Source organism: Trachinotus anak, unplaced genomic scaffold (genome assembly GCF_046630095.1).
Source record: "Trachinotus anak isolate AG129_WGS33_773 ecotype Australia unplaced genomic scaffold, CSIRO_AGI_Tana_v1 ptg000011l, whole genome shotgun sequence".
Lineage (NCBI taxonomy): Eukaryota > Metazoa > Chordata > Actinopteri > Carangiformes > Carangidae > Trachinotus > Trachinotus anak.
In genome coordinates, this window is record NW_027273862.1 from 18,673,772 (window position 1) to 18,699,897 (window position 26,126).

The 26,126-nt window shown below is 38.7% G+C and overlaps 2 protein-coding genes across 4 annotated transcripts in view; both read right to left on the bottom strand.

Annotated features, from left to right (window-relative positions):
- Positions 1-96: 96 nt before the first annotated feature.
- Positions 97-10,362, bottom strand: tmem276b (transmembrane protein 276b). The gene is made up of 4 exons (XM_071488688.1): positions 9,582-10,362; positions 6,273-6,386; positions 4,348-4,485; positions 97-4,106 (listed from the first exon to the last, which is right to left on the bottom strand). The coding sequence occupies exons 1-4, from the start codon at positions 9,976-9,978 to the stop codon at positions 3,859-3,861; spliced, it is 897 nt and encodes a 298-aa protein (XP_071344789.1). The 5' UTR covers positions 9,979-10,362; the 3' UTR covers positions 97-3,858.
- A 1,222-nt stretch (positions 10,363-11,584) lies between these two features.
- The window catches only part of slc39a13 (solute carrier family 39 member 13), a 51,696-nt gene continuing 37,154 nt past the window's right edge, over positions 11,585-26,126 (bottom strand). The window contains exons 2-11 of one of the 3 annotated variants that reach the window (XM_071488685.1): positions 25,218-25,434; positions 23,692-24,057; positions 20,926-21,033; positions 20,269-20,411; positions 18,452-18,571; positions 17,688-17,777; positions 14,284-14,334; positions 13,997-14,129; positions 13,781-13,880; positions 11,585-13,429 (exon numbers count right to left, since the gene is read on the bottom strand). In XM_071488685.1, the coding sequence (XP_071344786.1) occupies positions 13,354-13,429; positions 13,781-13,880; positions 13,997-14,129; positions 14,284-14,334; positions 17,688-17,777; positions 18,452-18,571; positions 20,269-20,411; positions 20,926-21,033; positions 23,692-24,057; positions 25,218-25,302 (1,272 nt within the window). In that variant the 5' untranslated portion in view covers positions 25,303-25,434 and the 3' untranslated portion in view covers positions 11,585-13,353. Of the gene's footprint in view, positions 13,430-13,780; positions 13,881-13,996; positions 14,130-14,283; positions 14,335-17,687; positions 17,778-18,451; positions 18,572-20,268; positions 20,412-20,925; positions 21,034-23,691; positions 24,058-24,678; positions 25,175-25,217; positions 25,435-26,126 lie in introns of those variants that run through there. The other 2 variants (XM_071488686.1, XM_071488687.1) reach the window with 2 other exon arrangements.

Here is a 26,126-nt window from a genome sequence, read left to right on the forward strand (position 1 = left end):
GGAACATTAGTGGGGAAGATTCATTGACAAGTGTGCAACTTTGGAGAGCAAACCTGCTGAAATTGGGCACAAATGCAAACACTGAAAGTCACAACACATTAGTAATTACATATTTTATTTCAGTAAAATAAATTAATTAAAAATGGACACAAGTTTTCAATATATTGAAAGAAACTAGCTGTAATGAGCTCATGCAAGTCTGTAATGTCGTTTTAGTCCCCACATAACATCTGCCGTGGATTGAAACAGTATAAATGACTTGTAGAAAATAATAGCTGTGCTACTGAAACAAGTGCCACACTAAATGGTGGCGTTTTCACAGGGCATCTCTCATTGCACAGAGTACATTTCTAAGTTCCTCATGAAACACAGGAAGTTGCCACTTGCGAGGGGTTTTACAACAATTTCAAATACACTGTTACACTGTGCTGACCTCATTCGTTCTCTAAAGTACATTATTCTTAATGTTTTGTAAATTTTGCTACTGTGTGCTGCTGTTCTTCTGTACTGAAGCTCAATCCAATCAATGACAAAATCTGAGTTTGAAATAACAGACACTGTTATGTGTTTGTGTACTTTAAATTTACTACTTGAGATATGGGGGCAGAAGTATGCGCTTTCAATTTTTTGCTTGTAACACTTATGATAAAGTCCTGCACGTTTGCAGTGGTGGCACAGTAGAACTGGAAAAGTCCGGGAAAAAAAACAACAAAAAAAAACCTTGTAAGATTTGTGTGCAGTTGTGCTTCAGTCCTAGCAACACATTATACTTGCACCATGTACTTATACATTACAGTTTACTGCTTACAGTAATACTTAATTTCTGTGTATCAGTTTGGGTGTGAACTTAAAACCAAAACACCAAACAGTATGCATTCTATGTGTCACAGCATGTCAGAAAAGACACTGACCAAGTTGTCAGTGAAATGACCATAGATATAAATATTTTGTATATCTATGGCACGTCCTTGTTTCTGGCATAAATATTTTCACAATAAGAGCCTGGACCGACTGACCCTAAACACACAACTTGGTATAAACCCAAACTCTGTAAAAGACACAACAGGGTGCTTATTACATGCTCTGATCATCTTTTGCTGTTGTATGTGGCCTTGCAAACATATAATGTATAACTCCACCTGCTCACACTTCAGGTTCACTGACTTTTATGAGACCCAGCAAAGTGCAAAGATTCAACAAGACACTGAAGATACAGTTTTCAATCATGCCTCAGTTAATTTCCTTGACTTCAGGAAAGTGGTGGCCTCATGAGGAGGTTAATGGTGATGGTGAAAGGTCCGAACATCACATACAGTGTTGTCAACACACATTATAACACTTTTTTTTTTTTTTCTGAGAATGTTCTTTGACATAGCTGATGGAATATCCCATGACTCATGTCCAGCAACCAACATTTATGGGAGAGGGGAAGAAATAACATTTGCATGACAGAAGACTGTCTGCTGTGAGTTATTATCATCTTAAAATGTCACCGGGGGGATTGTTTTCCATTTACATCGAACAAACTAAAACCCTCCACTCAAAAGCTTTTATGTGGTCCCATCTCATTAGCACTTGTTAAATACACAAACTCGTGTATTTTACTGATCTATACTAATGACACACAATTAAGGATATGTTCTACACATTAGTCCAACTGATAATATAAAATGGCATTTCCAATTTCAAATCAAAAGTGTTTTTTCCAAGAATTTATTACTTTATTTTTTTACTAATTATTTAATTTTCGAAAATGCAGCCGTTGTCTACATTAAAACAAAGAATGTAGCCTCTTTTACAATTGTTAACACTTCAGTATACTTCATTTTGTTATTTTCCTCATGTGCACACACCACAACTGAAACACAAAATGAGTATCCAGTGTATTTGAATGACAGCTTTTAACATACATCTCTGCAGTCTACAGCCTTTCTAAATCACTATTTGTGCTTTTTCGATACGAGATTTGGATGAATTTGTGGTCCAACAATTGAATTCCAAAGGTAAGAGAAAAACTGAATAATTCCCAAGTTCCTATCACATACTAAACAACATTTAGTGTACCATTTTTTAGATAGTACACAATAACATGAAATGAATTTTACTAATCAAGAGATGATATAAGATGTGTTCTAGAGATCAATCAAACTGGAATGGATATATTACTTCATTTTGACCTTTTGTTTTTAAAGTATATACATACTGTGCCTTTGTGCTTTTCTAATGCATTATCAACGCAACTATTGAATCATAAAAGTACAGAAGACTGAAATCTTGCTTTTAGTGGCTTCTGATGATTTAGTCTACTGGAATATTATTGTGTCCTGAAATTTTTACATGTAATTTGTTTGGTTGTCATGATACACATGTGTGTAAACTGTGTCACATACTGCTTGCAAACAAACGTCATGAAAAGGCGTTAGTGATTGTGCTATCTAACCCACATGTAAACAAAACCAAACAACAAATTATGTTCCATTGTTTTGTTGTTTCAGTCATTGCTGAGTCAGATTTTAGTCAGGAAATGATTACTTTTTGGCCTTCTACCACTCTGTTACTGTATTCAGTGGAGATGAGAACTGGGAATACAGCTTGTGCTTTCGTTTTTAAGTTAAATCACTGAAGTTGCATTTTTTTTTCTTCTAAAATTGCTTAACTTGCTTGTATTCAGAGTATTACACGAAACGGCTGACCAATATTAAGGGTAAACAATGGAGTAATCAAATACTTCCTCCACAGTTTGGCTTCTTGTTTTGTTCTTGTCAGGTTATGATTCAGCTGTCTGCAAACAACTGGGTCTGTCAGTTCGGTAACAGCACAGCAGCTTTAAGTCACAGCTCAGCAGTTACTGTGACTTCATGCTTTCTTCTGCCTCTCACTTCTTTTCATTCCGTACCACAAAAATACCTTCATGTTGCGGAATACATAATGGATTCTCCTAGCACAATCCTGTCACTCTTTATCTTCTCTACACTTTCAGCCATCATCACCTCTAAAAAAAAAAAACAGAAAACAAACATTCTTACTCAAAATCTACATCACACAAACAATGACCTGGATCTACATAGAGATGCATGTGTACATATAGAATCTTTAAAGAAGCATCAAACGATTTGCTTTTCATTGCAAATTCACTTGTGTGTGTTTTATCGTACTGACCACACAGGTATATCCACGTTATGTTCTACCCCTGGGACTCATGTTTGATATCTGTAAGTGTGCTACACTAAAGATAAGCAATGGGCAGTTGTCTGACATCTGAATGGTTTTCTTTTTTTTTTCATTACAAACAATAACACAGCACACATCACTTGACTGAAAGAGGAATGCTGACAGGATGTCTGATATTTGTACGTTTCTTCCTTTTGGAGGATTACTCTCATGATTCATCCAGAGTAATTGAGCATGTGTGGAAAAGCTGGTGTGTGTCTGTGTGTGTGTGCTGTGTGGGAGTGTTTGTGGCTTTATGTATTTAAGAGAGCACCATTTTAAGACAAATACTCTTTAGAGAAAACAGTCACCTTTAGATCACCGTGAAGTCAGCATGTCAAAAATCTGGACCAAAACAAATGTCATATTTGTGCTGTGAGAGCCATTCCTCAGTCATATGTTACATGTTACTCTTGCGGTTCCTGGAGGTTCCTCTGCGATTTCCGAGATTAGGTGTGTGAAGTTTGTCGTTCCTTTGCTCCTTCTGTCACAACTCAGGCACACTTAAAACACTGAAGGGAGATGGCAATGTTGAGGGTGGTGTGAGATGGTGATCAGACAAAAACTGTTTCAGAGTTGCACATCAAGACTGGAAGGGTGTGGTTTGTGCGTTCGGTGGGTCAATCGCTTCTCGGCGCCTCGGTCCTGTCACACGGTTCCGTTCTCCTGCCTCGGCTTGTGGGTTGTTGTGCGAGCGGGTGTGCTCAAGGATGGGGCCAAGGTGCAGAGGAAGCCAGCCAGCAATGTGAGACCAAGGCCCCCCCAGGCACAAAACATGGACCAGCCATAGCCATGGCTAATGTCCTCGGGGAGGCCATACATGTAGCGGGGATAGCGGGATAACTCAAAGTTGATTCCTGCCACACATGTGCACAAGGAGATGATGCAGCATGTTCCTGTGTGAGCAGAAGAGACAAGCAGTGATTTAAAGTGGTTCTAGTCTGATTACTAAATTCCTACATGCCCTGTGCATCTTCCTGCAGGACAGGAATCATGTTACAGCATATCATTGATCTACTATGTCATGATAACCCAAGGATGCTCTCAGCTGTCACCAAATAAATACACAAAGTGAATAAAATTGGATTTTGTCTGCGTGCTTGTGTGTGGATGTGAGCATATGTGCTCTCACAGTACCTCCCATGAGAAAGAGTAGCCCAGCTACATATTGCATGAGGTCATGCTGCTGGCAGCATCCCAGCACTCCAATGATCCAGCCAAAAAGAATGATGGACACAGCCATGCCCACAAAGCCAGCCGTCATTCTTCTTAGATCTGCAAGCAGAGATGAAGACGTCACAGAGAGAACTGTAACTTACAGCTGCTGAACAATGAAACTGGTGATTACTCACCAGCGAGCTTGAAGAAACTGACAGGAAAATTAAAGCTGGTAAAGCTGGAATCTGTTGCTCTCAAACTACAGCGCTGATGTTTGAGCAGCTAGTGTCACACTGTCACTCTGCTGTCAATTTACCACACTAAAATACTCCTGACTATGCAGGGAACTTAAAAATGAATATATTTTTACTACTGGTATACAAGATGTGATAAAACAACCCGACCAACAACCCGAACTTAGCTTTAAGAGACACTCGTATCATGCTAATTCTAGTTATGCTACACTGTGGTCAAGCTTATGTCAAGAATTGACTGACAGCCAATAAGGTTAACACAATTCATTATTCATGCATTATTTTCTAATGATTTTCCCAGGAAGTTTAACAGAATGAATTATACAATTTGGTGTTAATTATAGCAAAACCAGGAGCACAACCATGTCTTTGAATGAAAAGCTTTAATTGAACCCAAATAAATATTCATTCATGATTCATTTATTATTGGAAAAGAAATTGTTTACTTATTTAAAACTGTACGTTTGCCTGTAGACAAATTCCACATTTTTGCATATTCAACTGACCTGACCTGCTTTGCACTCATCAAAGAAGGGGATGTGAAACTCATCCAAATTGCATAGTTCTTTCCAGGAAAATTTGTAGAAATACATTAGGAAAAAAATTTTTTTTAATCGAGCTTTACTCATAATAAGGTACAATGAAGGATAAAACTAGATGATGATGATAGCAGTAGGAAGAATAAAGATATCTAGAGTATTATACTAAGAATAAGAATATTGTGTAGATATCATTTCATGTTTAAAGCAGAACACATACTAGCAGAGTCACATCACTGAATTTAAGACTGACGTAAATCACAGACACATTTGCACAAAACATACCTAGAAGCAATGAGATAAAAGCACCTGTATATCACACTGAAAATCACTCCTGATGCAGTCCAAGGTCGAACAACTCTCTTACTCTATCTCTTTGAACAAGGATATCAAGTAAGAAATACAAGCCTATCCAAGAGATTTTTGTCTGACCTAATGTCCTCAGATAAGCCATTTTAAAGCCAGTGGCTCCCTAATAGTGATGACCTGATAACCTCGGGTCACGGGTCTAGACACGGGAGAGAGGGGCTTATAACATCAGTGATATATTCAGGAGTGAGAGGCAGCTGTGCCTTAAAAGTGATAAGTAAAATCTTTCAAACAAGTGAGAAATGAACAGGCAACTTGTGGAAACAGGCTAGCATTATGCTAATATCCACTGACTGTTTTACAGAGGATTGAAGTGAGTGATGACAACACAGGGAAAATATCTAAAAATATCTCAGAACGCCTGTGGTGAGGCTGCGTTTGTGAGTAATGTGACCTACAAGAAACATTCACGAAGAAAATGAGATCGGGCTCAAAATCCTGCCTTGAGGTACACCAAATTTCATATGTACTCAACTAAACCTCTAAATGCAAAAGAAATTTGTATAGACAATACACTTTTTAAGTGGAGACTTAAAATATTAAAGCCATAAAAACCATTATCATGGATTTTCTCAGATTTTTTCTTTTTTTTTTATATCTCAAATAGCCTGTTATTGAATACATTAGAAGGGAAAGCACAAAAATAAGCTAACAAACAAAAGATGCAAAGAACAGATAATCAGCAGCTAAACCAACAAGTCCAACAAACTTCATGACGACAGACAAACACTTTCAGACTTACGGAGTGCATGCCACTCATCCTGTCGTATGGTCTTTGTGATGTTGATGGGTAAATTTCGTGGTAGGATGGACGAAGAGTAGTGATACTTGACTGGAGTGCATCTTTGAATTATTCCTGGCAAAGAACAATGATGGAGACAATTATAACTGGAGCACAAATATTCTTAATACAAATAGAGAGAGGTGACATGATAATGAAGTAAACAGCTCATTGTGAACCTTTGCCCGACTTGAGGGATTAGGAAACAATATACACATGGTAAAAAAGCTTCATATCTATTTTAAAACCTCACTGAGTTTTAATAGACTGAGTTGGCCTTATTAACCTCATGTTCCCAACCACTCCTTCACTATTATTAAGAAGGGATTAGGACACAATATGGAATATGGATTATTCTACTGATGGCCACGTACAGAACCTTAATTGTTCTCATTTAAATTGAATCTTTTCATATTTACTTGAAGAGCAGTGCAGTAAACCGTATTCAAAATTAACATTTTTTTTCATATCAGTGTCCTAACAGAACATCACTGATGATGGTTTTAGTAATTTTTCATAATTTAGGGAAAACCTGTGATTTCTAGTGTACAGTAGTTGGTTTATATCACTAAAGCCATGGGAAAAGTTTTTCCCTCTGTAACAAATTTTCAAAAATTAAATAACACAATTACAGAAAATTCTCACGAAATCCTCAACCTTTGTTATGTTCTGATGTTGTGACCTAAAAAGGACCAGCATTGCTTTAACTTTAACTTTTAAATTCAAGGTCTTCGAAAAGCCTTCTGTTCAGTCCAAACCCCAAAGATATTCTGTTTACTATCATGTAGGACGAAGGATTCATTTCGATTACACTTTTGATTTGAGAAGCTGAAACCAGCCAATGTTTGGCATTTAAGCTTGATAGAGGCTTGAAATGATCAGTCGATTATCAAAACAGTCGCCATTTAATTTTTCTTTCAGTTGACTAAACGATTAATGGACTTATTGCAGCTCTACACATGCTCCAAAACATATCAGCAATGAACAAACAAAAATCAACACTCGATGCTATATTTGTCCACAACGGCAGAATTTGTTCAACACAGAAAGCTATTTTCCTGACGCCACTACTGTCACAACGCTGTGATCACCGAGCCTCTAATCATAATTAGACAAACATCAGACACCTTTACGCCCATGCACCATCAAAGTTCATAATTTGCAGCACTTGAGAGAATAACTTTCAACAGATTATATTCCCTGATGAGGGACCCCTTAAACATTTTGCATCATTTTGCAGCGTTTTGCTTTTGCTTTTGCTTTCATCTTTCATTCTGTCTGACTCCGGACATAGTTTTGTAAGCTTGAGAGCTGTATTTATTATTTGCCTACAGGTGCACCAACGGAGTTTCAATAAGGAAACTCTAAAGCCTCTGCTGTCAGTATATGCTTACACTTGGTTTCAAACTGGTGAGCATATGGACATTTAGGTAGCAGCTGCCATGGCTCTGAGAACAAGCTAGGTCAGACCTATTATGATGTTAAATTATTTGTTTGATTTTAATGGCATATTACTTTGACAGGTGTATCATTTCATGTAATGCTACTCGTGCAAATTCATCTTCAGTGTAGTGAACATGACGGAGTAAAGCTGGTATTTTTTTTGCTTTCACTTTTATATTAACTGTCATTCATTTCTTTTAAATGTAGTTATTAGTCTATTAATGGCTTTTGTAAATAATCCGTAAAAACAGCATTATTATATGATATCAAGTTGCTCAGATATCAACACTAATATTTACACTAAGCATAATTACCAAAAGGAATAAATATGATCTTAAGAATCAGACAAGGCTAAGTAAGTTACATACGGTGTTGAACGGCTACTAAAACTAATGGTACTGTAAATGGATTTCATTATCATACTTGCAACTGAGGCAAATTTGAATCTGCGCCTCCATTCTGGCTGCTTGGTTCCCAGGATGTTGAATGACCCAGAGGTGCAGAAGCTAGTACTAGCAAGCACTTTAAATAGCAGTTCAGTACATTTTGGTAGTGTGACCACGATCAAATTTCAGCAGTACAAGGTGTGGACATAAAATCATGCCTACACGTACTGCAACAAATATTACCTTTGTGAAGCTTGTATTACATATAGACTATATATATGTATATATATATATTCTGACAAAATGTGAAAGAGACAGGTGTATTTTTTAGAAACAATGCAGTCCAGTATGACCTTGTAATTACTACGGGGCTGAATTAACACATTTCTGAGACAATGTCAACAAGTTTCATACAGGTAGCGTGCAATGGAGCAATGTGGTCCTGACATAAACTCTACCCCTGTAGGACTGAGCTAAAAAAAAAAAAAAAAACATCACTGTATATTATATGTATGTAACTATACTTTACACACATGAATTGTTCACTGGTGTCGCTATATATTGATTTTTGGAAAGCAGAACTTAAAGTGTCACAGGCTACTGTAGATTTTTTGTTGTTATTTTAGTTTTATTTCAGAGCCTTAAATCTTGTGTTATTAACTGCAGGTAGTTAATCTTGACAAAAAGTGACATTAATTATTATTTGAAGGTAGATCAAATGGCACGGATGCAGACGGAGATTGATTTTTGAACAGCATGGTGTAGCTGACAGTTAATGCTTGGAGGAGAAAACTGTATCAATAATGTCCCATTAGGGCTGTTTTTAGGGTATACTGATGCATCAAAGTTCATCTAGCCTACGTTAACTCTGGCAGCTGTGACCCCAACAACAATCAGTGATCCCCATGTTTTCCACTGAGCGAGATTCCCCTCTCTGTGAATCTGCTCAGTTTTAGGACCTTGTTGTGGACCGGATATAGCATTAATGAGCAAGGCCTGAGTCTTGAGCTTTTTAGGGTTGTTCATGGCTGTATGTTGTGTGATTCAGCTTCTTCTGCACTACATAACCCCCCCCCCCCCCCCCCCCGTGTGACATTAACCCTTACAAGAGGTTGTTTAAGTCTCCTACAGATGCAAAACAGGTTCAGAAAACAGAAGGAGCAAAACTAGACCGGCCATTACCTCAGAGAGGGATTCAGCAAGAGGAGCTTAATTCAGCACCACAGACAATGAAATTTACAAATAAGAGTGAAGGAGGCACGGGCTTAAGGAAAACAGACTATAATGTAGTTTTATAACCTTAAAATGTAAAACACAGACACACAATAATGTGAGGGCAGAATGTGGGCCTCTGGATGATCCTGTGTTTGTGTCAGGCTTGGGTGTGAGCTCATCGCCGAGCATCACGGCCTGGTGCAGGCTTCAGACCGCTCCTGTTTACCTTTGTAAATAAGGTCCTCGGTCTCCAGGTCGAATCCTTCCCGGTGACACTTCCTCCAGAGTCCGGAGATGGTGGAGTTAAACTGCCGACTGCAATGAGACTCCATGGCAGATGCTGCGGCCAGGAAGTGCCGCTTCCCCCTGACGAGGGCATGAGCATCTGGGCCGTTACCTTTCCTCTCCAGGCTCTTTGGAGGCATCTGGAGGGGGAGGTTGTGGTTTGAAATGTAGATGTAGCCCGGGTCGTTTCGCTTGTTGGCATAGTTTTTACACCTCTCCCTATGTCTCCTTGCGTCGGTCTCGTACCAATAATCGGTGCAAATCGCCATGGCGAGCAGCCCCAGCGCACAGAACGCCAAGAAGAGCCCTGTGCTGGTTAATATTTTCATAGCGGCCATCTTCCCCACTCGATGGAGAGCCCAAACAGTCGCAAGAAGGTTCCTCCGTGGCCGTGGTGGTGGTGGTGGTACCGCGTGAAATAAATCACGACGGCACTCACAGCCTCACGCAGTCCTGCACTAGGAGCATGATGGTGCAAGACCAGCGTCGTCTGGACTGGATGCTGCGGTCTATTGTTGTGGTACCCGGTGGATGCAATGTTGTTCCCACCATCTGTTATGGTACAGGAGGAGAGGGGATGGATGGCGACCAACGCTGTGAGGAGGAGGCAGGGGCAGGGGTGTAGTTGCGCTCTCTCTCCTCCAGGTCGCTGCTGTAGCGGGATGGGGAGCAGACAGGAGTGCGCTCTGTTACGGGGGTGGGGATGGGGTGGTGGGGGGGGGGGGGGGGGGGGGGATTTGTGACGCTTGAATGGTCACCTTTGGGATTTGTTAAACATGTAAAACACAGGTGCAATGGAGGGGAATTTCATCATTTTCAGTTAATCTTTTAAATCAATAATTATTTATTTTCCCCCCAACAGCAGCAAAAACATAGGGGTTGCTACCGCCGTTGCACTGCTTGAGGTGATTTTATTATGATGTTTTTATTTTATTGTGGATTTTAGGAATGGCTATGAGGTGAGTGCTAACTTAGACTAAGACTTAGATATCAACGTTATTACATCAATATACAATTTCATGTGTTTGAATATAAAATATAATTTAAGGAATTGATAAATTACTAATGTGTTATGCAAACTTGCACCCTTCTAAGTGATAGGTCAGCAGATAAAGTTACATAAGCATGTTAACCACTCACCACTACACTGTATTTGTTCATTTAAACTTTATTTGTACAGGGTGGTCCAATGTGAGCAGTTCACTCTGCATGGCCTTCGAGTGTAGATGAGCTAATAAAAGACAAGTGCTACAGAATACAGAAAAACCTTTAGGATAACATACAAAACTATAGCTAAAAGATGAGAATGTGAAGGGTAAAATAAAAGTTGGAAAAAAAACAGTTGGATACAACAGCACTCACTCAGATCTATCAGTATAATCAATAGCGGACTCAACTAAGATGTAATGTTTGCTCATTTATGAATTATAATGGAGCAAAAAAAAAAAAAAGGCTCATATTAGAATTTGGGCAAATCCCCAAAAAAGGACTAGTAAAGGTATGAGTTTGAGATGTAAGACACTGTAGACTGTTTTCCTAGAAAGGCTTTGAAAATAAATAAATAAATGCCTTTCGATAGTTTAACTGTGTAACTGTTTTAATTGATTTGTTTGCAATGCTTAGTTTTTCTTTTATTACAGTATATTGTGTAGATGATATATATATATATATATATATACATACATATGTATGTATGTATGTATGTAGTATGAAATGTTTTATAGTCACTTTACAACACTATGTTTATTATACATTTGTATTTCATATGGCGTAGGATATAATTATCTATGTTATTATACATTATTATATTCTCAATTGTTATAATATTGTGAACTTTGTATAAACAGCTTTGCCAATACTGTACTTTATTATAATCATGTCAATAAAGCAAATTTAAATTGAATCCTACATTGACTAATAAAGGAACCCCAATTCTTAGACACACAAATTTAATTCTTTATTTCTAATAGTGACATACTTTAATGAAACTCTATGAATGATAAACAATCTGTTACCAAGCTTATTGGTTCTGATTCCTTACAGTATAGGACTATGTTACAGTGTGAAACACTGATGTGACTGTTTTCATGTGTGTGGGACTTGCAAAGCTTGGTTCATGTTGGAAACATTCAGTTTGGACAATTGAAGGTTGATATAGTTGAATTTTTAACCACAAAACTACTGATGGGCCATCCCATTCTCAACAAGTTATATTTGTCATGCAGACGATCAAATGTTGAAATGATGGAATCTAGACTACAGGAGTTAAACACTTGGATAAAGTTATGGAACCTTGTCCGAGTATCAATGAAAGATTTGTCGTTTGTGCATTTGCACTGTTTCCCACTGAACGTTTTCCACTACAGTGTACATAGTGGTTGTTTGTTGTCCTTATGTGCTGTGACTGAGGAAGGCTCCCACAGACAATGGGCTGCACACAGGCTGATGACTAAGGAAGGCAACCTGTGGTGGAGTCGTTATGGCAACAGAAGCTTGCCAAACAGACTGTGTTGAAATTGGAAAGTGTGAAAACACACAATCAATACCCCCTCCCTCCACTCCCATATGACATTTCAGGCATAGGATCTTTGCAGTAAAAACATGCTCATGTTGGACTGGTTCTTGTGCAGCAAGGTCAATTCAACACACCAGGCTGCCTCAGCACCTTAACACAGGTCCACCAATCATTACCAGGATATCCTAATCTCACTAAGATCAATACAATATGGCTGTGTCCCAGTTCTTGAAAAATAAATAGACTTTTTTAAAAGACAGATTATAGAGAAATTTACAGTTTATTTCTTGAGGAGTGGAAACTTTCACCAGGAGGTGAGTCAACATAATGAAACAAATAATCCTGCATGGTTAAGAGTTGTTTGAGTTCTAGGTAACAAATATAAATCAAAACTGAATACTTAACACAAACTGTACCAATCTTTTTCTTCAGGTAATTTCAATTTTATCCTAAGTATTTATTCAAATTATTATTCAAAGCTTTATTTAAGCACCAACTTGTGCTTCATAAAGGTGCAGAATGTAGTGGCTGAGGGAGACACAACCAGCAGTAAGTTGTACTTTGGTGCAGGGTCCACAATAGAGTGACAGACCATCCTAACGTCTTGGCACTTATGTCTTAACAAGACAAGTTATGGAGTGGAGGCTGTGGTGCATGTCTGTTTGCTTGTCTCTTTTTTCAATAAATATGCAGCAGCTACATTAGAAACAGAAGATGCACAACAGTAACAAACACATATAATGTTTAAACAATTTAGGGTTCAATACATTTCAAGGGAGGAGGTCCTTGTAAAGGTCCAAGAAAGCCTGTTCTGTTAAGAAGGTACAGCAGGTGTACCTCTGTAAATGTATGTGCAAAACATCATGATTGTCTGATCAACAATATAAAACTATTTGGTAACAGATATCCATACAAACCCTCTTAATTCCCTTGATATTTAAGTCTGGCACATTTTGAAGTGTCCTCACAATTGTCCTTTCAGCATTTGAGAAGGTTTTCCTTTCAGTCATCCCTCCATAAAGTGCCAGTCTTTTGTCAGACATTTGTTTTAGTGTAACATGATAATGATGATAGGGGAGAGTTAATCTCTTAGTTGAGATGAAGTTTCTAAGAATGAGAAGTACCAGATATGAGGGCTGGTGGAGAACAGGATTTCTCCCCCAGTGCTGAGTTTTAGTGCTGGGTAAGGCCTCCATGTTCAGTCAACAATGGCAGAGAGAAGAGCCATGACCGCCACGCCACAGAAAATGAGAAGGATCTGCAGTAGGGAGTGCCTAGACAAAAAAATAAAAAAGGTTATAGATTCAAGGACATTAAAGAAATATTCCATGAGCCCATTTTCACAGTACAAAACTCATGCACTTCACATGATATATCAAGTTTTGTTCTACAGTAAACAGCCTTTTTATGTAGTCACCATGTACATGTGTCAAATCCTGCTGCTGTTTTCACACTTTTCCTATGCCAACTACTATAGCGATGCACCAATAAAATAGTGAAGAAGAGGACAGCAAGCTGGTAAACATTAATGTAAACAAGGCAAATTAAATGTGAATATAATAAAAAATTTAATAAAATACACAGGATACCTTTAAGAACTTGAGTTTTGAACACATCTAACGCACCTTAAACTGGACTCCTCGAGCAGGTCAGGCACCACATTCACCAGAGCTATGTAGAGAAAGCCTCCAGAAGTGAAAGGCAATATCCAGGCAGTGGCATTTTCTAGAAATGGTACAAAAAAAAAAAACCAAACAACCCAACTTAGGAGTGATTCTGGCAACTCTCCAGTTAACAACAATAATGTGTTTGATTGTATGAATACTGTCCTAATATCTTACCTGTGCCTTTCGGTGACTGAGTGCACAGAGCAAAGCAAGCTCCCAAGATCCCAACCAGCGCTGTAGACAGCTGCATGCGAGCAGCACTCCATCGGTCAAACCCGGCCCTCAGCAGAATGGCAAAGTCTCCCACCTACAGATGAAGACATTTCTCTCATCACAGGAAACCTTAACATCCCGACCTGCACACTTTTAGCCATGTAAACACGAAACCTTTAAGTCATCGTTGAACCTTGAGGTTTATAAATGATATTACACAATTTAACCAAGAGATTCTGTAGTCTCACCTCATGGGGGATTTCATGGAGCAGGATAGCAAAGGTGGTGAGGAAGCCAACCTGCAAGAAAAGTCTCATTAACACTGCTTTGTCTTACTTGGTAAAGAAATGTGATCTGTAGTATCAAAGGGAAAATGTTACTAGGGGCCTGGGAGCACCTAAGCTGAGTACTTAGCTCTACCTGTTCAGCTTCCAATGCCGGTGCAAACATGGAAAATGTAAAGACAAAGTAAAAAATTAGACTTGAGGTCTCTAAAAGATTAAATAGACTTATATGAAGAGCATAATGAGACCTATCTAAATCTAAATCTGGCCAACGTGAAGCTCAAACCAGTTATAGCTGGACAATCTTCAGGCATAATCTGCAGCTGTATGCAAATGTTTTGGCACTCACAGGCAAATTACATATTTTGTTGATTTTTCAAGTGGAGACACGTATATGCAAAACCTGCAGCAAACAGATTACAAAAATGAGCCTTTCTTCAAATGCATGATGATAGTTTTTGTTTCATGAACTGAAAATTATAGTAATTTGGTACGTGCAAAAGTTTGGGCAAACTGTAGCTTAATGACTTCTTTCCAAAAATAAAACAAAATAAAAAAATAAAAGTTGTTCATGAGACAACAGCCAGGCTTCATTTTCATAAAAATAAATAAGCATTATATACAGATATAAATATTTGAAAATCAGTAGAATTTTAATTAAGTTAAAATTAAGTGCCTAATGTAGCCTCATGAAATCAGAAAATAACCTTTTGTCCAAGAGGCAGGGGGTTGTAAGAAGCTCAAAAGCTTATTCAGTCATTAAATCAGTAAGTATAAAAAAAAATTCTTGAAAATGATGAGTGATATTAAGCAAGGCAATTCTGCTTGATGACCAAATTCATTGACCCCAGAGGGGAAATTCAAAATTTGACTTTACCTTGCCATCCTTGAGTGCTATTTACTAATAATCTGTTTAAAGTAGGTTCATCATCCATTCAGAATTAAAAAACTGTGAACCATAATTTATTCATGTTTAATCAACACTGTGTTGGCAGAGATCATTTTCATACAGCATTTCATTGTGGCAAAAATCACATTGTGATAAACGTGCAGGAGCATAAACAGAAAACACTGGTGAGATGTCTTCTATGTGTATGTTTGAGACATCTCGTCAACTTCCTCTCTGGCACACTGATCCATAGTTCATGCTGCTAGCCTTATGTCTCTCCAGCTGGACTCTCTCATTCCCACAGCTACAAATATACCGTTAACTACTGAAGCAGTACAAAACCCATATCACTGCATTTTGATGTGTACCTTTTTGAACAAGCCTGAAACACTATACAGCAAGAACAGGCTTCAAACTGTAAAAGTTTGTTGTATCCTGTAATGAATGCCTCTCTTAAGACAGTGGGAATGCTAATATAACAGGTCTACTCCTCTGCCAGTGTGCCTGTATACAATGCCAAACACTGTACTTGCAAGGGAGCTGTTATATGTCCAAATTCCCCAGATATATTTTTGTCCTTTGCTTTCAGTAAAGTGCCAATAGACAACGTCCCCCCCTAGCATTTCCAAGTGGTATTAATGTTGGTGCTGCTGTTGCAAAGAAGAATATATTATGTTTCACCACTGCTCATTTTAGAAAGGCCACCACCAAGAGACATGTCATTTGTTTTGATTATCAAATGGACATTGAATCATTTGTTTCTGGCTGCTAGCGGTAGCGTTAGCAACCACCATGTTCAAAGCAAGACAACTGTAGGAAATCCAAATCCAAATCCTTGATCTCAGTGCTATGTGAAAGGCACAACAAAACACCTGTTCTATAATAAGTAGGCAGGCTTTGTTTCTTACTGATCTTGTAGAAATAATACCAAATGAACGTTGGTTGTGGACCCTCTCAAGTCCTCTAGCTTTCTCCATAGCTGGACTGGCCATAGGGACTGCTGGAACAAAGCCTGGTGTGGCAGTGGACTGTAAAACAATCCATAAAGGCCGTCCCAACAGATAAGTCCAGGATTGAATTTGTTTCCCAGTTCATTTACTTTATGGTTCTCTCCATGAAGTAAATGCCCGTCTGAGGTTCACTCTTGTTTTTCCTTAGTTTCTATTACTCTTTCTCTTTGTCTTCTTTGCCTCCTCCAACAACAAGGCTCTTTTACTTTTGCTGGCTAGGGTTTCCCCAGTTACACCAGTTGCTCCACCATCCACAAATTCTGCTACAAGGGAAAAGCTATCGATAGCTAAAGAGGAAAACAAAAGTACTATCCTCTTTCTGTTTTGGTTGCACAGTAGCAGACGTACATCTGAGCCTTCTCAGTAAATTTGAGCCTTAATTTGTCCATGAATTTTCATGCCTGGTGGCAGAAAGAATTGCATAGTGAATGCAAGGATCAAACAGAACCAATCTAAAAGCAGATGGCATCATCATTTCAGCACTCGTCTTTGGCCATTTTGTAGCTCTCCTAGTCTACAAAAAAAAAAAGCTACAAGTTTTGCTATTGCCACGTAGCCAATGTTAGCATTAACAGCTGTTTACTTGCCAGTCTAGAAGAAACGTTGCGTGTTCAGCATCAAGCCTCATTTCTTTACTTACCAAGAGCTGTCTCCAGTGGTGGAAAGTAACGCTTTGTTGACTCTTGTTTTGCTTCTATTTCTATCACTTCTTGTCTTCTACTAAAGTTAGCTAGCATGCTAACCAGCTAGCTCTGTAACATCCAGTCTGCCTTGAAGAAGTAGAGCTGCTCAGAGGGTGTATTATAACCTCTTCTCTTTTAAATGCAACACTGGCTGAAGCTCTTGGTACGACTGGTAAGTAGCTGCTAATGCTAATGTAGCAATAGCAAAACTTACAAATATCTCGCTTAATATTCAGTCTTTTAAAATACAAACAACCAAATTTGCATTTACACATACAGTATTTACATTCAATGGAACTTCTCCATCATCCATCTCTGTAAATTGAGTAAATCTGAAGTGTATTTTAAAGTTATATATTCAGTTCATCTTCATAATCCTACATGTTGACATGAGCAGGCCTACAGTCAGTTTGTGCATGATGTTTATTTGCAGTAATTGTCAATTCATGATCGCATGCTGATGTGGTCTGCAACACCAGGGAGTTATTTCACCTGCAATTATAGTTCATGAAAACCAGGAGTTCATGTATCAATATGTTGGGTGAGGTCTAAGGGTGAAGGTAATCACATTCTCACATGAGCAATTTGCTAAACCAGTGTGATTAGAAATGTAAACATTTTCAAAGCAAGCCCAGAGTCAATATACCACCGGCATAGTACTCCAAAAGTAGCCACTGATGACAGAATGAGGGTGTTTTGTGCAAACCATATTTTAATGAGAAATTAGACATTTCAAGATCATTTATTTGTATTCTTTTTAGTGCTGAGGTTATCACAGCTTCTTACCTTTTTGCTAATAAGGAAACTGCCTGCTACTGCCAGTCCATGAGTGAAGTTGTCAATGCAGTTAGCCAGGAGGTTTAGATATCCACTTGTCTGTGACACACAAGACATAATGCCGTTACTCACATTACCCTTCATTAGTCACAGTAATGCTAGTTATATATAACAAGTTGTACTTCATATATACAGAATGTAAGTTTGTGTAGTTTGACGTTATATACTAAATAAGTCTAGTTTTAAGATAAGATAAGATAGCCTTTATTAGTCCCACAGTGGGGAAATTCACAGTGTTACAGCAGCAAAGTGGCAGTGCAGAGAACAGGAAAGCTGCAAGAAACTGCAATAACAAATATTTAGAAAGATAAATGATAACAATATAATAACCTAAAGTTACTAGCTTTGTAGTCTGACCACATCAATAATATAATTGTCTGTTCTTTTAAGGAAACTTGGAATCTGAGCCCAGTGTAAGAAAGCAAGATAGTCTTTACAGTAACAGTAAGAGAAGGGGAGTATTCTAGTGTGCAGTTGTTTTACATGTCCTAATAATCTCTGGTGTCAAACACTCTGAATAAAGTAAGCTGTGCTAAGCTTATATTTTTGGTTTCACAGTGCTGGTTATGATAATCAACATAACTCAGTTTTGAGAAGTGAAAAACAAAAAAAAAAAAAAAATGTACCTCTTATATAAGGAACTTGTATCAACAGTTTAACTCTAGTCATGTCTCTTTAGTTTTTTTTGTCTTTTTTGTTAAGTGGGAAATTACCTTGATTTTCTCTGATCTTTCCTGCAGACTCTGTTGCTTGGAGGATTTCCATGACTCAGCATGGTGCCCATTTCTGAGTGACGCCACTGCATTTTCACTGAAAACTGAATTAGACTGTATCTGTGGAGAAAAACAAGGCTAAAATCAACACTCTGTCCCCACGTGCACCATGTTTTATGTTCCTATTACCCTGCCATCGGTAATATGCCATTTATGTGGAAGGACTTGTCTCCCACAAGAAAACATGTTGTCCACCTTGATGGTTAACACTAGTCTTAATAGAAATTGTAAGTGAAGTGCAACAAACAGGCATTGTATTGTTGCTCCCACTGTGTGTCACTAGGTTCACCCATTAGCAGCAGAACAGCCGTTTAAAAAAAGTTCTGATTATTTGAATAACTTCCTACATATGCAGTAATAGGCAGTCATCTGTACTTCTGCTTTATTTTTCAGACATAACAGATGACCATTAAAGTCAAACACTGTTCAACATGTTTATCTTTTAAATATAGAAGAGGACATATATTCATCTCAGGCTATAGCCTCCCTTTTCCGAGAACAGCCAACTTCCCTGTTCCCTAATTTAGAAACCACCTACGTTGCAATTTGAAATGATAGTCAAATTAAGTGAAAGTAAAATAGCCTGCTGTCTTCTTGCCGTCGCAAAGAAATGTTTTCCCCATGTCTATGATTGAAGCATGAGGAAGTAATAAAGTGTGATGAATTTTCACGGCTATCAATCTCCTCTTGCTGTAAAACAGATTGGGGCTAAATTGTCATTGCAAAAGACATTATTAGCTTTGTTAAATGAGGAATGTGACATGCACATTTTACATTAAGCATTTGAATTCTCCACACATATGATCATCAAACCATGACTATCAAAAACACAGACCAAAATTAAAAGTTCTGCTTGTTACAGTCTTTACATCTTTTGTAAGATTTAGCCTAAACACGGTGCTTTAAGAGAGATTACTTATAGCCTCCCTCTCTGTTTCTCACAGACACTGTCAAACTGTTCCTGTCTATTGTTGCCTCTGTCTATAAGCTGAGTGCTCTCCTGTGGACACTGAAATGGCTAAAGCAGCTGCTTCACCCTGGCTCTATAAATAGACACTCATAGAGGAGCTGAGCCGTGGATTCCAATCTTCTCCCTCACTAGCGTTAAAAGGCAGGAGGGAGGATGAGGCTGCCTGTGCAAACATACTGCAACCAGACATTCACAGTCTACAAAGAAGCGGTGTGTTAAACACTTATTATGACCAGCATCTCATTTTCATATTAGTTAACACACTAATTAAATAATGAACAACATGAGCAGCTGTTTCAACCCAGTGCACAGTAGACACAGTATCTCATATGGTTTAGGCTGCTCATTAATAAATATCCATTTTGTATTAAATTCGTACAAAATCCTAAACACAAAAACAATACGTTGTGGTTTTACGAGGGGTTATGAGCGCGACTATTTCTTGACAACAACAGGAGAGAGTGATATCAATCTTTGTATTTGCAAGACAGCCAATAAACACATTTCACAATATTTCAACCTACTCCTTTACACAGCTGTCCTTTCAGAGGAGATCACAGATATGCCAGTTGTACAACCATCTGGTCATCTGATGCTACGGTCGGTGACCAAAACACTGATACCACTGACAGAAACATGCAGACCAAGTATGAAATGGGTCTGCACTAAGCACTGCGATGAAAAAATATGTGAAGGCTTGTGGGTACATGTCTGTGAGCTGTGAGACTTCCATGGACAGCAGTGAGAATATTCTCCTAAAACATAATGTTAGAGCTGAGATACTTACAGGAGAGTTAAAATTCAGGTCTGAGTTTGAAGTAGGATCCTCATGGCTTTCTTGGTCTGGAAACATCTTCTCTAGGAGTAGGAAGGCCAACAGGCCAACAATTACCCACAAGCCTTGGGTCATGTAGTGGTTGTGTTTACCAGCTGGGGAGGGGGAGGTAGCACACACTGTACATAAGACTGAATGAACAAATACAGAGTGTGACAACTGAGCATTATACCAGTACTAAGGTGTGTGAGTGGTAGTGCTACAAACAACACTGTCTCTAATAACTAGAACCACATGAAACATTGTATTAATAATACTGCATTTCTCTTGCTTTACACTATGTTATAGGAAAAGTAAAAATAATAAGAATGCAATGTAATGCGTGGTTGATTGATTAAAGGTTTAACAAAACAAATACTATCCCTACGTGACATTTATGAAATTGACTTTACTTCGGCCTGTGCTGTCTCTGAGAGAGCAGATTGATGGAGGGCAAGGCAATGTAGTAGTAATAGTATTAAAAGTAAATTTCAATAGAAAACATATCATCAGTCACTTTGGTAGAACTAGCCAATTCTTCTGTATGTTTGAGAGGGAAGAATTATTCAAAGAAATAACAAATACTTCAGATACAAAGGTGGTGATGGCATTAGAGCAAAGGAGACCAACCTGAAGAGTCAGAGAGCGCCCACGCCTCAGGAAGGAGGTGAAGAAATACATCACCAAGGAGACCACCAATAGCAAAGCTCAAGAGCTGCTTCAGTTTCTGGCATCCAGCTGAGAAAACACAAAGAAAGAGTGAAAAAACAAGGCAGCAATTACTGTACTCTCTGATTAATAAAGAAATACTCATTAATTTCATGTTATCTCTCATTTTGGCTTGAGATCACAGGCACAAATATTTACAGCTCTTCACCTCCTTCCTCTTTTTTATTTAAAATTTTTTTTTTTAAATGGCACCTTTTCTAATGATTAATTTATTATATCTTAACAAACTTGATGCACAGAAATGCGCAAACGTGGTTCTAGCTTGGAATAGGAATATACACTGTGATTACTCATGTATTCCACATATTTTTTTGTATTTTTTAGGAGTTCCCTTGGTAATGACTAACCTCCGGGGAGGACAGCACTTCAAAACCAAAAATACATCTGGAGCGCCACGTTCCTGTGGGTGGGGCCACTTCAGAGGCTACATGCCTCAGACTGACCTACAATAACTTAGCCCTGGTTGCTGAAGCTCAGTAAGAGAGTAAAAAGAGCAAGTACCATTTGAGTTATTTAACTGTTACAGGTAAGCACTACTATGCCTCAGTGCAGCCTGAGAGAGCTGTCAGTGCAGCTGGAGACTCTTGTTCTTGTATAAAAGGAACCTGACACAAGAATGTCAAATTCTACACATAATACCTTTAATTAAACACAAACTTCCCTTTTTAACTACATTTTTTTCACAGTACTTTGTGGAACTGGATGACCATTTAACTGAAATTCTTCCTATTCAGTATAACACATAGTTCTTGTTACTCATTTTGTCATTTTATAATAGAATTACCACCTCACAGTTGTATGCCTTCACCAACCAGGCAAGTTGCAGGAAATATGGTCACAGGAAATATGGTGACAATCACCGCTTCCTGAGTTACAGTGTTGAATAATGGTCAGAGGTGTTTCTGCAGAACATTATGATGTGTGTGTGTGTGTGACAGTGAAGGTGACCTATGACCATTTGGATATAAATGTCATCACTTCATCATTTTATCCTATAAGACATTTGTGTTAAATCGTGTCATGACTAAATAATTTGTGAGCTATGGCCAAAAGTGTGTTTTTGAACTTTGACCACCAAATTCTAAATCAGTTCATCCTTGAGTCCAGATTAATGTTTGTACCAAATGAAGAAATTCCCTCAAAGCATTCCTAAGATATCATGTTCACACCACGTTTTGTGAGGTCACTGTAACCTTGACCTTTGACCTTTAACCACCAAAATCTAATCAGTTTGTCCTTAAGTGTATGTGAATGTTACCACCAATTTTGAAGAAAATTCCCTCAGTGTGTTACTGAGATATCGTGTTCACGAGAATGTCTTCACAGTACAAGTTAAAATTGTCCTGATGTCTGCTTACAACTACATTATAATATGTTAAAACACCATTTATTAAATGTTTATATGATGATTACGTATGTTTACTTGGGGGACATGAAGTAAAGTGAGAAAAATTTTCTCAAGCAAGTCTCATTTATACTTGTTCAAGTTTCCTGCAGAGAAACATGTAATGGCGTTCATGAAGTCGCCACTGAACATGTTCTATTTTCCAGGAAGTTCAAGTGCCCATTTAAGGCTGTGCCCCATCTAAAATTGTAAACCATGAAGAGGATGCAGCTGGGTCTAGGCCTGGCTAACAAAGACCTGGCAGTACTACTTGTTGAGCCCGCTGGAGTTGTTTTCTCTTGTTAAGGGGGTGTGGAGATCTAAGATTTACTACAGAGCCAGTAAAGAGCTGGAGTTTTTATTTATAGTTGTGAGATTGTGTGAGATTTGTGGATGCCAGAGCAGACGGATGGCCTGTCTGCAGTTTCTGTAATGCATTAAGTATGAACCAGGAATGTGATACATTCTGTTGGGTTAATGAGGCAGAGATATTTCCCTCTTTTACTGTGGAAATTTGAACTCTGAACTCTTCTGCTTTCAACACTTCAGGCTTTTGTCAGTTTTCAGTTGATTAACATTTAGATTGTAACATCTGTGTTCATGTTGACATTTATGCATTAAAATACTCTTATTAGTCTTTTGACTACTATTGCTCTTTATGATGCAGTACAGAGATACTGTATATGATTTTTTACTGCTTTTTTTTTCATTATACAGTTACATTTTATAGGCGCTATTTGTAAGTTTTGCTGTTGCTACATAGCCAGTGTTAACACTGACAGCTGTTTTCTAGAGGGGATATTTGAGTTCCACATCAAACTTCATTCCTTTACTCGACGTGAGCTGTCTCCAGCAGTGGAAAGCAATGCCAGTTTTGCTTTATTTCTATCTCGTCTTTTCTACTCCCGAAGTTAGCATGCTAAACAACTAGCCCCAGTCCAGTCAGACTGTCTCATCACTGTCTGCTACCAAATCACTGTGGTGCCCAGTTTGCCCTAAATAAGGAGCACCGCTCAGAGGGCAATGGTTGAAGCTTTTGGCATCTGTTAATGCTAATTTAGACAAGGTAACAATAGCAAAACTTACAAATATCTCTTTTAAAGGGTGTTTTTTCCTCTTACACAGATATCATGATGTGAGTGATGACTTTCAAAATATTGCATATAACAGAATTGTCTATATTGTGTTATCATTATTGTCATGAGTGAAATACTGTGAAGATATACTATTGTGCCTTACCAAGTAATAATGGTATATTTCAGTTCAATACTTCCATCTCTTACCTTCTGTTTTGAGGGCTGCTCCAGCCTCAATGGGGATGACAAGCAGGGGAAAAATCCCACTGAGGCCTACAGCAACAGAGCCCACCAGGGACAGGAGCCACACATGAGCATGTTCGCTGGCTAAGAGGTCTGCTACTGCCTGGAGGCCTGGGAGGTCATGTGTCAAGCTGGGGCCTGGTCCTGCTGCAGTGGCTGTTGCATGAGCCATAGCTGTTTGAGTCATCTTCTGGCTGCTTAATGCTCCTCTGGAGGTCAGCATCAGCAGGGTAACTGGGATAAACAGAGCAGCTACAGCCCAGCTGGGCCTACCACAGCTTCCACCTTTCATCCGTCCCACGGTCCGAAGAGCACTTGCAACCAGTAATGCTGTAAGAGGTGCACACTTTCAGACAGACAGACAAACCAGATGCAAATTGTTGCAGCTGATACACAGTTGTGTTTAAAGTTAAATTATGCCAGGCGGTGGTGGAGGAAGTACACAGATGTTTTTTTTTAAAACTACTTTGTACAGAGTTGGCTAATTTAGTTCACTGCTTCCAAATCAAGAGGACAGGGCCTCCACAAAGGGTCACAAAATAATCTGAGGAGTTGTGAGAGGATTAATGGGGGAAAGAGGGAGAATAGGCTCATGCATCTGGCATATAGGCACATATAGGGTTCCCTCTTTGAACATGTGACGGACTTTTTGCTTTGCACACTGCCTCATTTTACCACTGTGAGCGTCAAACAGTTTTTGACGCTCGCAGTGGTCAACAGTCAAATTAAGGAGAAATCACTCTTAGTGGAACAGCCAACACCTCAGACATCTGAAATGTGGCAAGGGGCCCCAACTAGACACTTCTGTTTTAGGAAGTGTCAAAATAAAAGCTCTGGTATAACCTTTAACAATGTGTTGCGTTTTCTAAACTGATCATATTTTATTTATTTGTAAAATGTTAAACTGTAAAGTAATTAGATACATGCAGTGAAGTAAAAAGCAACAGTAACCTTTGCCTCTGAGCTGTTAGTGGAGGTGTAAGGTCTTCGCTTCTTTTGGCAGCTGCTCATGCATCGCTAGAAGTTAAAGTGGCGTTAACTTCCCTGCAACTGGTTGTTTTGTCCCATCTTCAGCAGAAAGGCCGAAGAAGATATTTATTATTAGAGCTGGGGACATCCCGACATACTGCTCATTTTCCCTGTGTGGGGATTAGCAGGGCAGAGTCGTCGACCCGAGCAAGCACCGGGTTAACTCCCCACAGTTGCGTTGCGACATAAAAATACACAGAAAACCAAAACAGCGCGGTGCGAAGACTGACAAAACAAGGCGGTGAACTAACGCTACCCTGAACACGCAGCTTGTGACAAAGCCATGCTAAAACTCGCTGAACTCCACGCCTGCGGATAAAAGTTAGCAGGCTAACGTTAGCCGGGCTGATTAGCTACGACAACAACGCAATCACTGCAGATTAAACACAACTGCACCGTTCAAACTAGCATCAGTTTTAATAAGTTGGTGCTGGCTCGGGAAAAAAAAAACATCAACTTACTGCGTGGATGTGGAGTCGTATTGTTTTTTTTTTTTTTAAATACCTTGTGGTTTCGGCAGTCTTTGCACCAGTGTGTCCCTGCCATCCAGGCCGACTTGATGAAGGCAGGCTTTAGTTTCTCCACTCTCCCAGCTGCTGAGGGCTGGGATCCGCTAGCTGGAGCACACAAGTATCAGTCGGCCACCGCGGCTTTCCCAAACAGCCACGTATCAGGATCCTAGAGGAGAAAAAAAAAAAAAAAAAAAATTATAAACAGGAGAGGAGTGTCAGGATCCCGCCCCAACTAAGATTTCAGGAAGTTAATGTATTTTCTTCCCCAAGGACTCCATAACCAAGAGCAGGCTTGATATGAGGAGATGTTTCTCATATTTCAGTGAAACAGGACGGAGAAAATGCACTTTATCAAACCTATGAACTAGTCTCACATGCTTATACATTATCAGGTAAATATTACAGTAGCTAATGTACACACAGATTCACAGAGAGGATTCTCCACAGTCCTGCACTAAGAGTGTGATATTTCAATTTCTGTCCCCCTAAGACATCACAGCATCAAGGATGTTATTGTATCAGGGGACATCTATATAATAATAATGATAATGATAAGACTTTATTTGTACAGTTTGTTTTTAATACAGGTATCAAAGTGTTTCACGCCAGTTGATATAAAACATACAAACAGATCAAAGTAAAGTATAAATTAAATTAACACCGCACAATAATATGATTATGTTACTCAGTTTTATTTTGGACTTGGTCCATGGACCATAGCTTGTCCTGTTGTGACACAGAAGAGCCTTTCTGTACAGTTTTTGTTTTTTTTGTTTTGTTTTGTTTTTTTCTAATTTGTAACATAGTTCCAGCTAGAGCTGAAACGACTTGTAGATTAAATGATAAGGAAATGAACAG